Source organism: Carcharodon carcharias, chromosome 6, assembly GCF_017639515.1.
Source record: "Carcharodon carcharias isolate sCarCar2 chromosome 6, sCarCar2.pri, whole genome shotgun sequence".
Lineage (NCBI taxonomy): Eukaryota > Metazoa > Chordata > Chondrichthyes > Lamniformes > Lamnidae > Carcharodon > Carcharodon carcharias.
In genome coordinates, this window is record NC_054472.1 from 86,160,689 (window position 1) to 86,176,024 (window position 15,336).

General features: G+C 45.4%; 1 protein-coding gene across 1 annotated transcript in view; it reads right to left on the reverse strand.

Annotated features, from left to right (window-relative positions):
* c6h8orf34 (chromosome 6 C8orf34 homolog) overlaps nucleotides 1-15,336 on the reverse strand; it is a 321,869-nt gene that overhangs the window by 122,596 nt on the left and 183,937 nt on the right. Inside the window, exon 8 of the mRNA XM_041189264.1 lies at nucleotides 6,416-6,551. Coding sequence (XP_041045198.1) covers nucleotides 6,416-6,551 — 136 coding nt within the window. The remainder of the gene's footprint in view (nucleotides 1-6,415; nucleotides 6,552-15,336) is intronic.

Genomic DNA, 15,336 nt, shown 5'->3' on the forward strand with positions numbered 1-15,336 from the left:
TCACAGATGCCATCTTCGCAAAGGCACAGAATTTTGTGCATTTCGCACAGGATCAGGAAAGCCAGGAAGTAAGAGCACTGGGATTTGCACAAATCTCAGGTTTCCCACAGGTGAGAGGTGCCATCGACTGCATTCATGTGGCACTTAGATCTTCATGGCAACAAGCAATCAAGTGCGTCAACCGCAAGGGCTTCCACTTGCTGAATGGTCAGCTGGTGTGCAATCCCCAAAAACACAGCCTACAGGTCTGCGCATGATTCCCAGGGAACGTCCACAACTCCTATATCCTTAGCAGATCTCAGATCCCTGACATCTTCCAGGGTCCAGAAAGGCTGCAGGGTTGGCTCCTCAGGAACAAGGGATGCCCACAGAGGGCGTGGCTGATGACGCCCGTGCAGCAGCCTCAGACTGCAGCAGAGAGACGGTATAAAAAGGCTTATGCTGTGACCCAGGCTTTGGTAAAGCAAATGATAGGCATCTAGAAAATTAGGTTCCGGTGCCTCAACAGGTCCAATGCAGCACTGCAATACAGTCTCCAGAGGATGTCGCACATCATCGTCACAACCTGGCATGGCAACAGGCAGGGGGAGGACCTGAGGAGGAGGTGGAGGAGTTCCACGTATCCTCTGATGAGGGGGTATCCTTCGAAGGGGGTGATGATGGTAAGGTCCTTGAAGGTGAGGATGCTGGTGATGAGGCCATCATACTGGCCAGATGAAACAGGCATGCTCAGGAGGTCCTCATAGCTGCAAGATTCATGGAGGAAAATGACGAGATGCAATGAGGACAGCCCTGACATCCTTACCTTGCATCCGTGAATGGTTGACTTCTGTGTGGCTGTTGGCAGTACACATACCCTCAGTGCTTTGGCTCATGTCATGGAGATGTAGTGAAAGCCCTAATAGTCGCTAGATTCTAGGAGGATGATGACGGCATGCAGTGAGGACACTCCATAGATCTTCACATTGCCTCTGTGAATGTCTGACTCCTGTCTAGCTGAGGGCAGCTCGCTTGCACTCTGTGATCAGGGTCATATCATAGAGATGCAGCTGTGAAACTTTAAATGCATCTGATCCACTGTCAGCCTTCGGCACCTCAACCCTTCAGGCGAATAGCGTCACTGGTCACAGATGCTGAAGAGATGGGGGACAGCCCCACCTTAAAGGTGCTGAGAGCACACAGAGAGAATGACGGAACTCTATGATGCCTGCCCACGACATTCTGACAGCAATAACACGCATCATCAAGCTGCAAATATCACGAATGTGGCCAGTGAGTGTGAAGCCGGACCATCACTTTGGTCTGAAGGTTACACACTGCAAAAAGAAGAGGCCTATTACCCTGTGCAGGAACTAAGGTTTCACATCTGAGTGCCACGAATGCTGCTCATCAAAACAAGGAGCTATGGGCAGGGAGGCATTCTTGGGAGTTTATTGACAGCAGTGAACATTATGTACAAATGATTAACACCCATGCCCAGGCTGTGCAACGACATCTTCCTAACCTTCTTAACCCTGCCACTACATCTTGGTGCTGCCTAAGCATCCACATCGGGGGTGGAGGCAGCCTGCTGGCTGCTACGCCCTGTCTATGATGATCTTGACAGGTGTCATCTGGAAGGCTGAGACCTGGAGGGCCCCGGCCTGCTTTCAGGGTCCTGCTGTTTGGCATTGGCATCCTTCTCGAGCTGTGGAGCTGGAGCTACTGGGGTCACAGGAAAGGGGGTTTGGGGCGGATGGCCCCAGGGTGTGTGCATGCTGGGTGTGTCCCTATGGGTGCCCGAGGGCTCCTGACTGACTCCTTGAGGAGAAGGGGAAGCTGGAGTAAGATCTAGCAGCTCCACAGCCCTCTTGCATTGACACTTTGGAGGCCAACAGTGGTGTCAGTGATGGAGTTGAGCCCGCGCAGTAGTGGAGAACCAATGTCCTGTACCAAGTTCTCTATGCTGGCTGCCATCCTACCAGTGTTGACTTCTGTGCATTGGCATGCCGATGCTATCACCTCAGACTGAAGGTGGACAGACTCCTCCATTGTGCCTTGCAATCTGAGGAGTGCAGCGGACATCCCTTCTTGATGTTCCCAAGCTTGCCTTTGCAGCTCCAGCAACTGAGGTATGACCGAGTCCAAAGACTCCTCATCTGACTCAGATTCAGCAGATTTCTGGCTTCCAGCAGCCCTCCGAGTGCCAGAAACTTGAAAAGTCCCTGCCAGTCTTCGCCCAGAGTGGGGGTACAGGATTTCACACCGGGCCTCCTCTGACTGAGGGAGGTGTCGCTAAATTTGGGGGCAGCCTGTTTCCTCCCTTTGGCAGCCATGACTTTGCAGCAGCTTCTGATCTCTTAGAGAGAGCTTGCTCTGGGCAGGGGCACCCTTTAAATATGGCGCCCCACTTACTGCTGGCCTGAGTTGATGGCAGGGCAGTGAATCAGGGGACACTCCGCCAGCGATCCGGCATGTTTCCCGGGAGTGCACTATTAACGAGGCAGGACATGCCAAAAACAGGACGATATGGCATAAAAAGCCACCATTGCAGCCGGCAGGTAAATCGCCCTTTTTTCCTGCCCACTACTGCACTTTTGTGCAAAACTGGGACGATTCCGCCTTACATTTATGTGATAGAGTGGAGAAGCCTGATTATTGTCCTTAGAACAGAGAAGGCTAAAGGGAGGTTTGATAGAAATGTTTAAAATTGTGAAGGATTTAGATAGAGTCAATAAATGTTTCTAATGGCTGAAGGGTCAAAAACCAAAATACCCAGATTTAAGGCGATTGGCGAAAGGCTCCCAACTTGAGGAAATTATGTGTGATTAGAATTAGAAATGGGCTGGCTGATAGGATGGTGGAAACAGATTCAATATTAGCCTTCAAATGGGAATTGGATAAATACTTAAAGAAGAAAACACGGCGGGGGGAGAATTTTCTCCCTGTCGGGGGGAGGTTGGGCGGGAACGGGCGCAGACAGGCAGAGATCATCACTCGGGATTGGCTTGCCACCGCCATTTTTTGGCCCACCCAGCATGACACACGCCCAGAAGTGCTGAGTGCACCTTGTGCAGGAAGGGGAAGGGGGTTGCTTGAGTCAGGGAGTGTGCTCTTTTGCACATGAGCGTGAAAGAGCGCAGCAATCTACCTGAGGCACAGAGCTGCCACAAGGAGATTAGTTTAAGTTCTGAAAATTTTAGTGAAGAAAAAAAAAATTTAAGACATGTCCCCTCATGTGAAAGTGTCACATGAGCTGGGACATCTCTATGAATGCTATTAAAATTTTTTATAAAAGTTTAAATACCTTCATGAAACCTCATCCCGCCCATGGTTGAAGTTTCATGAAAAATGCGAAGGCCGCCTGGGATCTTCGCCTGCTCGCCAACCTTAAGGTTGGATGGGCAGCTCAATTTATTGTTTTAACTGATATTTAAATGGCCTTAGTAGACCTTTGACAGTTCAGCAGGCATGCAGCCGACTCCGGTGCACACCCACTGAACTGAAAATCTGAATGATGCGTGGTGACGTTGGGATGCACACCTGATGTCACCATGCGTCATTTTACGTGTCGGCAAGTGGGCCCTGCCTCTGCTTGCCAACCTGAAAATTCTGGACCAGGTATAAGGGGAATTAACTGGACTGCTCTTCAATAGAGCTGGCACAGACCCAAAGGGGCAAGTGGCCATCTTCTGTGCAGTACTATTCTATGTTTCCATCAGTGCCAAGATTTCATCATTGCTGAATCTTATGTTAGTAAAATTTCAAAAATAAAATTGACAACTTAAATCAGGTGCTCCCAACTGTAGCAAACAACATGAATTTGCATGTACAATATTTTTAATTAACTGGGTCGTTATCTTTAGCACAGCTGCGTTGTTTAAATGTAGTTAAGCAAACCTTCAGAAATAAGACTCACGGGCTGGTTCAAGCCTTTATGCATTGTTTGGTAGTTACCATCAAGCATTAACTTTTTTGGTTTGTGGAAATTAGAAATTCCCATTTGCTACACGAGAAGCAAATTCTACCATTTAGTATTTCTGGTGCAGACCTTTGCAGATGTTAATGGATTGAAACCCATGCACTGACCTCCAAGTTCAAATTCAACATATCCAATCCAATTGCAATAAAATTGGAAGTGCAAAATACAGTAAACTCCATGTTACCCTATAGATGTCATTTGGAAACAGTCAAGTAAACAATGCTCAACTACAAAGGCCTGAACTTTCACAACAACAGAGCCACACCATCATGGCAAAAAATTGTGCAACAGGTGGCAATCCAGAAGTCCCCCCGAAACATTATCTACCATTCTTGTGGCAGAGGGAATGGGGCCGGCTCAGGATTGGCAAATACGCGTTTCATATAAAATAACAGTTGCTTCCAGTCATGTCTGATTTTCATTAGCCAGGAGTGGGAAACATGGGATGTGCTGATTAGACCTGGTAGGAGCAGGTCTAAACTTTGCAGAGTGCTTTTGAAAGGCCGAGTACCCTTTAGAAGAGGCAGGATACCCCTTTGGGTATGGTCCCGGATGCCTTTGGGGGAGGTCAGGTGCCATTCAGGAGAGGTAAGCTGCCTTTTTGGAGAGGTACAGTGCCTTTTGTGATTACCAAAAGTGGGCATGAATGTTCATAGAAATTTAATAAACTCATTGGAAGTGTCAAGGGAGCTGTAAGAAGGAACTGTCAAAAGCAACTATCAAAAGCCACGTCGGCGGCTTGAGGAGCTTTGGCTCGGAGTCTTTTGAGCTGGAGGCTGAGCTGCAAACAATGTGACGGATTAAGGAGGGGGAAAGTTACCTGGATGTTTTGCACCAAGAGGCAGTCACACCCATTAGGATAGGGTCTTCTGATTTGGAACGTGATCAGAGACAGGACAGTATGACTGCAGCTGAGGCAGGTAAGGGGGCCCAGAGGGCAGGAGTGCAGGAGTGTCATTCTCTGCAATTGCCCAATAGATTTGAGGGACTCTCAGCTAACTTGAATGAGAGTAGATGGTTGCAAGGTGGATGAGCAGTCTGGCTATGGCACCAGGGTACAGGAAGCTGTTCAAGCAGTAAGAACAAATAGAATGTAATGGTAGTAAGGGATAGTACAGCGAGGGGGATTGACACTGTTCTCTGCAGCAAAGAGCAAGACTCCAGATGTCTGTTGCCTGGTGCCAGAGTTTGGGATGTCTGCTCAGGGCTGGTGATGAACTTGCAGTGGGAGGAGAAGGATTCAGTTGTCGTGGTACATATAGGTACCAATGACATAGGCAGGAATAGGAAAGAGGTTCTGTCTTGTCAGTCTGAAGAGTGAGGCAATAAATTAAGAAGCAGAACCTCAAAGGTAATAACTTCTAGATTGTTACATGAGCTGTGTGCAAATTGGCATGGGGCAAATAAGATCAGGGAAATGGATTTGCGGCTCAAAGAGTGGTGTGGGAGAAGTGGGTTTCGGTTCGTGGGGTACTGGCATCAGTACCTGTGAAAGTGGCAGCTATACCATTGGGATGGTCTGCACCTGAACCGTATTGGGACAAGTGTTCTAGAAAGCCACATAACTGTTTTAAACTAAACAAGTGGGCTGAGGGATCAAGTTTGGGGTAATGTAGCAAATCAAGGGATAGAATCAATGCAGGAGAGCAAAATAATAAAATGGGAAATGAGAGTCAGAGAATAGCAGGAAGCACCAGAGAGAAAAAAACCTAAGAATACACAAACAGTAAAGACTAAATGTTACAAAGATAACAAAAAGAAAAAATTAAAGGCTCTGTATCTGAATGCACATAGTATTCATAAAAAGTACAACAATGATGCCATGGTAGTCCTCAGCTATGTTTAAATATGTTTAAGTATATAATAATACGACCAGCCATCTGTGGTAGCTCGAGAGGAGACTGATGATGCTATTAGACAAGTTTGGAGATGAACTAGCTCTAGATAAGATTTGGGAGCTGGAATTACAATGATACTCAGTACAAAAAATGTCAAGTTGAAAAGGAGGGTTAGCATGACCTACTAACTGAATTTGGAAATTATGTTAAATCAACATGGGAATTTCAAAATATCAAGATCTAAACATTATAATGCTTCAGTGTTTTGTAATTGTTTAGGTATTAAGGCTTCTGTGATATTTTTTCACTGTGATATCTGAAATTATTACTGCTAGAATACCTGAAAGCCCTACACTGTAGAAACAAAACTGTAACATGGTGCTCAGCAGCTGGGCTTTGCGGCAACAACTAGAGATCTAGGCATATCATAGCAGTGAATTGTGTGGGTGTGAAGATTTCTTGTTTAAAAATATAATCCAAACATTCTGATGGAGCTTAAAAGCTGTGCTGCTCACAGTACAGAAAGCATAATGCTTCCATACTTAGAATGCAAAAAGAATAGCTTTACAACTGAAAAATATTGACAGTGATAATGTTGTATTGGTTCCTACTGTACCTGGCACACCTCGAGCAGATGTTGAGTGTGACCTTGGCTTGAGGTTCTGCAGAATACAAACTTCGGCCTTGGCTAAACCTGCTGCCAGAAGGCACGTGGTCAGTTATGCCCTCCATCCTCAAATCATCCAAGTCCTCTGTAATTCAAAGAGAATTTAATGAAAGGTCTGTTTGCAGATGAAATAAGATAAAAACACAAGGGGAAACTGAGGAGTCGCAAACATTGTGCAATCACCCACAAAGATCCCCACTTCTGACTTTATAATGGAGGGAAGGTCATTGATAAAAGATGGTTGGACCTAGGACACTACCCTGAGGAACTCCTACAGTGATGGGTAGATGCCAGTATTGAAGCTTTACTGGAACAGCTTAGTTAGGTATGTGGCTAGTTACCATGTTGCCAGAATGTTGTCAGGGCCCATAGCCTTTGCAGTATGCAGTGCCTTTAGCCATTTCTTGATATCACGAGATGTGAACTAAATTGGCTGAAGATTGGCATCTGTGATGCTGGTGACCTCAGAAGGAGGCCAAGATGGAGCATCCATCTGGCATTTCTGGCTAAAGATTGTTGCAAATGCTTCAGCCTTGACTTTTGCGCTGATGTGCTGGGCTCCCCTGTCATTGAGGATGGGGATATTGGTGGAGCCTCCTCCTACTGTTACTTGTTTGATTGTCCACTACCATTCATGACTGGATGTGGTACAGCTGCAGAGCTTAGATCTGATCCGTTGGTTGTGGGATCACTTGGCTTTATCTATTGCATGCTGCTTCCACTGTTTGGCATGCAAGTAGTCCTGTGTTGTAGCTTCACCAGGTTGCCACATCATTTTTTGGTATGCCTGGTGCTGCTCTTACCCAGCCCTCCTGTACTCTTCATTGAATTAGGGTTGATCCCCCAGCTTGATGGTAATGGTAGAGTGGGCGAATATGCCAGGCCATGAGGTTACAGACTGTGGTTGAAAACAATTCTGCTGCTGATGGCCCACAGCACCTCATGGATGCCCAGTTTTGAACTGCTAGGTCACTATCCAACTTATTATGGTGGTAGTAACACAACATGATGGAGGATATCCTCAATGTGAAGACGGGACTCAGTCTCCACAAGGATAGTGTAGTGGTTTCTCCTACCAATACTGTCATGCATCTGTGACAGGTAGATTGATGATGAGGGCAGGTAGGCTTTTCCCTCTTGTTGGTTCACTCACCATGTCCACAGACCCATTCTAGTAGCTATGTCCTTTAGGATGCGACCAGCTCAATAGTAATGTTACTGAGCCACTCTTGGTGATGGACATTGAAATCTCCCACCCAGAGTACATTCTGTTCCCTTGCCACTTTCACTGCTTCTTCCAATTGATGTTCAACAGGGAGGAGTACCGATTCATCAACTGAAAGTGGGCAATACATGGCAATCAGCAGGAGGTTTCCTTGCCCACATTTAACCTAATGCCATGAGACTTCATGGGGTTCAAAGTCAATGTTGATGACTCCCAGGGCAACTTCCTTCTGTCGCCACATCTGGTGATAGTGTTGTTAGGGGATTTGTCTGTAAGGTATGAACATGAGAGCATGACTACATCAGGCTGTTGCTTGACTCATCCATAGGATAGCTTTCCCAGTTTTGGCACAAGCCCTCAGATGTTAGTAAGGAGGATTTGGCAGGGTTGACAGGGCTGGGTTTGTTGTTGTTGTTTCCGGTGCCTATGTTGATGCCAAGTGGTTTATTCAGTGCCGTTCCTTTTTATCGGCTTTCTAGTGGTTTTATACAGTGGCTTGCTAGCCCTTTTCACAGGGCATTTAAGAGTCAATCACATTTCTGAGAGTCTGGAGTCACATGTAAGCCAGACCAGGTAAAGATGGCAGCTTTCCTTCCTAAAAGGGCATTAGTGAATCAGAAGGGTTTTTACAAAATTCAAAATGGTTTCATGGTCACCATTACTGAGAATAGCTTTTTACTAAAATTCCAAATTTATTAATTGATTAAAATTCCACCAGGTGCCGTGGTGGAATTCAAACCTGTGTCCCCAGAGCATTAGTCTGGGCCACTGGATTACTAACCCAGTTTCATTACCCCTACTCTACTGCCTCCCCTTCACTTAAAGCCTTTCCCTGGACTGAGTTTTGAAATTAATATTGCATTTACCAACAAAGAGGACATTTCCAAAACTGCGGTAAACAAGGAGGTTGCCAGGATACTCAATAAAATCAAAATAGTTAAAGAGAAGGTACTGGCGGTACTTAAAGTGGATAAGTCCCCTGGTCTGGATGAGATGCATCAGAGGTTGTTGAAGTGAGAAGGGGAGAAATTGCAGAGGTTTTAGTCACCATCTTCCAATCCTTTTCAGAAGGAAGTGTGGTGCGAGAGGACTAGTAGATTGCAAATGTTACACCCTTGTTCAAAAAAAGGGATTAGGATAAACCTGGCAAATTCAAGTCAGTTTGTAACATTGGTGCTGGGGAAGCTTTTATAAACATTAACAAGAGAAACTTTCCAGCCACTTGGACAAGCATGGACTGATAAAAGGGAATCAGCATTGATTTGTTAAAGGCAAATCATGCTTGACTAATTTGATTGAGGTTTTTTATGAAATAACAGAGAGAGCAGATGAGGCCAGTGTAGTTGGTGTGCAGATAGATCTTCAAAGCGCATTTGCTGAAGTACCACATAATATGCTTGTTAGCAAAGTTGAAATCCATGGGATGAAAGTGACAGTAACAGAAGGAGCAAAATTGGTTTTGGGATAGAAAAGGATAGAAGAGGCCTGTATTTTCAGCTTTCAGGCAGGTAGTGGGAGTCAGCAAAATTTTCAGCTCCACTATTTGCCTTGAGATAAAGTATCTGCAAAGATGGGATCTTCATTGCTGGAGGGTGCAGGTGTGGGCTGCAGTTAGGCCAGCTGACATGGGAGAGTTTGGAGGCAACCACAGGTGCTTCCAGGTGCCGAGGTGGGCTGTTTAAAAGGCCCTCCTTGGTGCTTTGGGACTTTGTCCCAACTGTAATTAAAAATGTAAGATCCTCTAGTCCTCAATCCTCATACCTCCTCACCACATCCTCCCCTCTACATACTCCCCCACTCCATCCATGCCACTTTATGCTCCTCCATACCCCATGGTCCCTTATGCCCCCATGCCGGGCTCTGCCAACCAACCATCCCCATGGCCCCTCATGTACCCATGCTAAGCCATTCCACCAACACCCAATGACCCCTGATGCCCCCTATGCCAAGCTATATCCCTCCACCCACCTCCCCATGTCTGTCCTCATGCACCCTATGCTCAGCTGTGGTACTTCCATTCCCAATGACACACTGTACACTGTATAGAAGCAATGAACCCTATAGTTATGATAATGTGTAAAAAAAAATCTTTAAAAGAAGTCATTCATTCATAGCTTTCAAGTATATTGAAAAAAATAGTCCTCTTACTACAATGCAATAAAAACATCAATCATCCAGACCCTGTAAAGTAGTAACAGCAGGAACTGCAAGCATTTGAAACCCCTTAACCTTGTGTAAATAAACATTGTGCTATTGACAGCAAAGATCAGAGAGCCAGACCAGTCAATCAAGCAATGTTTTCCCTGGGGCTCAGGTGTTTCAAAGTCAAGTGGATGTCTTGGTTCTCAGCCAAGATTGGTAATATTTTTGCACCTTCTCCGATGCCTCTATATCTCATAATATGAAGCGCAGGACTGTGCACTCAAATGCCTAATCCTACTATTGTGTTACTCAGCTGTTTTAAGTACTGTCGAGCAAGACACATTGTTGAACTTAAAGTAACCAGGCAGTATTAGAAGTACCAATGTTAGAGTTAAAGAAGTGTTCTGTCATATTACCTCGAAAGATTTCTGTGAGAAATAAGATTGTTATCATAACTCCCTGAAGGAAACACCATGAAACTCTCATGGAGAAATGAAGATCAATTTCTATGAGGAATGAAAGTGTCATCAACACTGTATACACTGATAAAAAGGCCTATAGGTCTAAGCTCCAAAGTGTGGGTGGGGCAGAGACCTGGGCTGGGGGGTGGGAAGTGTGGGTGATGTTGGATAAGAGGAAGTGAGATCTTTCCCTGAAGATAAAAGAATTAAGGAAAAAATTATGCTCAGCTACTTAGCACCAATTTTCAAAGGATAATTCCTAGGCTCCATTTAAATTCTGCCAATTGACTTCCCGTTAGTTATAACTTATCAGATTTCATCTTTTCAGGTCTAATATATGGGGATCTGATTTGATTTTGCATTAAAGTAATGAATTTCATACATCTTTACTAATGAATTCTAGAGATTGCTGAAAAGGGAGATATATCACTGTAGCTAAAAGGATGCTGCTGTCAATACAAACCTACCAATGAATAACATTGTGTATGAATATCAGTGCCGATGCAATACCAGGTACATAGGCCACACACCATAGCGATTAGCTTATTGAATCAAACAGCATGTTCTTTTGGCTGTTCTTAATAGATAGAGTATAGACTGTACTCAACCAGCCTGCGCTTGAAAACCCCAAAACTAAACGACTACTGTTAGATGTGATTCTGCAACTGAGCAGCACTTGCTGAACAATCCTGAGTGCGCTAATAGCTACACCAACAATAAATTTAAGATAATCAGTTGAGCTTGTATGTGGTACCTATACGTTTGCTAGAAGCAACATTCATTCATTTGCAGGGATCTGTTCTCTGCAAAAAGGAATACGTTCAAGCCTTACACCATTTTTAAATTACCTGGGAACTTTGGGATCCGATAGTTCCCCATTGCTTTATCCATGGCAATGCCTCAGCCAATCAGAGTTGACTTGCCAACCACTCAGCACCCTTTTCTCCAATAGTATAAAATGCTGTGATTGTTTGAAATTTGGCATTCTTGCATTTGTCCTGATGAGTACAAGATGAAAAGCTTCAGCAACATGCCTCTCTTTTCAGCAATATTCAGGTTCTGTACTACCGAGCAACAATTCTAGAGATATAGATAACACTATAAGCTTTGCAACAATGGATGGTAGCTGTGATAACAGTGATTTTTTTTTGAAAACTGATCCCTTGGCTTTCTTTCAATTTATGCAAGCAATATGTAAAAGCAAGGTTTACAGCAGCAATAGATTTAGAAATTACCAAAGACAATGTGCTGAAGGAATGAGATTTTATTTTCTAAGGAAGCCTGGTCCCATGTGCAGAAAGTTATGATTTTTGACACTTGATTTGGTGCAATATGGGATATTTTGGAGCCTACTGCAATTCAGAGTGCAATACATAAAACATATGGCCACCACAATCTGCTCTTTATTTTATTTCTAGACATTGCCAGGTCCATAATTGCAGAGACAAGAATGCTCAAATATGAGAATAGCCTGTTAATTTGTTCACAACAAGGAACATTCTCCTCATCTCCAGTAATGAGGGACAGCCTCCTGTCATTGAGATTCTATCACAGAAGAAGCTGGCTCACTCCTGACAGTTGCAAAATGCTCCCAATCTAACCCTTGCAGGGATCCTTTAAATTGTGAATCTTCAACAGCCAGTTGTGAGGTGTCGTCATACATGTGTGCCTAACTGGTTGGGAAACCTGGAAGCAGAATGTTAATGATGTGGCTCAGTTAAGAAGTTACCGCAAACCCACTGCGCAAACTTCCAGGTTCCTGACCTGTCGGCTTCCCCTGTTGCAAGTGGTTTGAAATGTTAAAATTCAGCCCTTAGTCTCCCTTGTTTGCTTCCAGTGCAGCCTCCTCTTTCTTCACACCAACATTTGTTCTCAAGATTTAAATGGCAAGAGTGCTTTTATTGTACTTCAAGCTGACAGTCAACATTTCTCCTTTTCAATTTATAAGTACTATACTTAACGTACTTGGTTACTGCAGAAAAATATTTTTAAAGAGGTTGCCACACTGAATAGTTTACTACACCTGGAAGACAGCCTGACAATTGAACCATGGTAATCTTGAGGACAGGAAATGTTTTAAAAATGAGAAATACAAACCAAACATGGCGAACAGGTCAAGCATTGTAATCCTCCACACACACCAAACAAAACCCGTAGGGTCACTTCCTATATTGTATTATTTTCTTTTATTGAAAAGAAAATAATACAATATAGGAAGTGACCCTACGGTTGCTGGCATAATAAATCAAAAAAAACTTTTTGTCCAAAGTGAACCAGGCAAGAGTGGGTGAAAATACTGGAAAGTAGATTTAATGAAGATATTTGGATACACTAGAAAAGTAAATGAGAATAAAAGCTTTTGTTGGGTGTACACGCTTCAAAGTAATGACTGGGGAATGTCTGCAGTGTTGACTTTCATGCCCTCATAATTCATGGGAGCCAATTATACTCATTATGTGTTATCTTTTTTTATTACAAAAATCAAGAGTCAATTGTTACATAAAACAAATGCTTTATTTTAATACCTAAAATTGAGTGCAGAATGTATTATTTTTGGTTTCTAAGGCTAAATGACAGTGTATTCTAAAATGTTCGAGAGAGTCAAAAGTTGAAAGTTTCTGGGAATAGGGTGTGGGAGATTTTGGGTGGAATCTTCCAGAGCTCTTGTCAGCCAGGACCATTCACTTGGGAGGATGGAGGTTTGGAATCGCAAGTTGGCTGCCATCCACCAGCCGTGCCTCCCTCCCTTCATCCCAGCCTCTGACTGCAGTTGATGGCAAATGGCACAGAATGAACAGCAGCTCCACACCTTGCTGGGATCTCAATGTTATGAGACCATGAGTCAGGAACAAACCTGCTGCAATGTGTTTTATGATATGCAGCAGAGCACAACTGAGCATGGTTGAAATGTAGCTGCCTCATAATTATGAGGGTGTCCCTTTAGTTGGCCACTTGTGCTGACCTTGAACTCTGCCCACCCAAAAAGACCCTCCTTCCACTTTGAGGGATCTCACTTACTGACTAACTGCGGGGTGAAGGTCAGATTGGAAAAATGGTTCATGTCACCTTTCAGACTTGGTCCACCATCTTCTATCATCTCCCTGTCACCCACCAAGAGCCCCCCATTACTCTAGACCCACCCAATTTCACCATTCCTCTCCCCTCTGTCATTTTGAACCTCCCCCTGTTACCCTGGACTCTACTACAATCCACCTCCACATGCCTTGCCTCCCCTCAGAGTTGACACCCATTACTGTCCCCATGCCCACCCTGACCCTGCCCAGTCCTGTTGTTCAAGTCACCATGACCCACCCCTGATGAGACCTTCACCTACCAAACTCTCACCCTGGACCTGCCACCCTATTGCATCCTACCAACCATCGGGAGCAGTGTCAGGAGGTGTACCCCCGGGACCATCCATCCAGGTGACTCTGGGAATGTCCGATCCATCCGACTCCACTCTTCCTGTGACCCCAGCAGCTCCAGATCCACAAGCTGAGGAGGGTGCCACTGCCACACAGCAGGGCCTCGAAAGCAGGCTGGGGCCCTCCAGTTGTTGGCCCTCCAGAGGACACCCGTCAAAGTCATCACAGACAGGGCATGGCAGTCAGCAAGATGCCTCCACCTCCGCTGTGGATGGCTGGGGAGCAGCAAGCAGCAGGATAATGAAAGTTAATGAGATGTTGCTGTACAGCCTGGGCATGGGTGTTAATCACCTATACATAATGTTCACTCTTGTCAATAAACTCCAGAGAATATCTCCTTGCCAATGGCTCCTTGTTCTGCTGAGCAGTGTTTGTGTCATTCAGATGTGAAACCTTTCTGCACAAGGTAAAGGCAAGTGTCTCAGTCCAGGGCCTCTTCCCTGTGTTTTTGCAGCCTTCAGACCAAAGTGACGGTTCAGCCTCATACTCCCTGGAGACATTACTGATGCCTGTGCCTTGATGGTGCTTTTCATTGCTGCCAGAACGTTGTGGGCAGGCGTCACAGAGTTATGTCATTCTCTCTGTGTGCTCTCAGCACTTCTAATGTGGGGCTGGCCCCCATCTCTTCAATATCTGTGACCAGGGATGCTGTGCTCCTGAAGGGGTCAGGTGCTGAAGGCGGACAAAGAGTCAGATGCTTTTAAAGTTTCATGGATGCATCTCTATGACATGACCCTGATCACAGAGTGTAAGCGAGCTACCCTCAGCCAAACAGGAGTCAGACATTCTCAGAAGCTATGTGAAGATCTATGGTGTGTCCTCACTGCGATCGAACAACTATTAGGGCCTCCACTGCGTCTCCATGATAGGACCCTATGTATGTATGCTGCCATAAGCCAGACGTTCATAGATGTGATGTGAGGATCTATGGTGTCTTCTCACTGCATGTCGTCAACATCCTCTACAAATCTAGCAGCTATAAGGGCCTCTTGAGCACGCCTGCCTTGTCTGGCCAGTGTGAGGACCTCATCCCGTCATCTTTCCCTTCAAGGACCTCCTCACCTTCATCGGTGTCCTCCTCATCCAAGGAGACTTCCAGCTCCTCCATCTCCTCCGCAGCCAGCTCCACCTGACCAACTGGTGGCAGCCTTGCCCTTTGGACTGCATGCTATGCTGTCAGCTCTGGTGCATGCATCCTCCTAACCCACGCTGCGAGACTGCACTGTTAGCTTGAACCATGGGGGAGACTGGTCTAAACCTGAATGATGACATTGCAAGGGGCTGTGAGCACCTCCACCAATAACAGGTCCACAGCCAGCTTTAGCTAGGAGATAGTACATGCCCAGCCATCCAACTGTTCTGCAGCCCACTAAAACACTCATTACTTTGCAGTCTGTGCCCAAAGGGTGAAAATCTCTGGAGCACTTGGTGGCACTTTCATGCCTCTGCGTTACCTGAGTGGGGAGAGAAGCTAGAGGCCAGACTCAAGTCATATCAATGTGGCTGCACCTGAACTGCCTCAGCTGCAGAGGAATGGTCACTTTATACAAGGGGTCCCTAATGTGTGGCCGCTTCCCTTGCCTAGTCACCCACCCTGCTCAAGCTTGTGTGCTACCT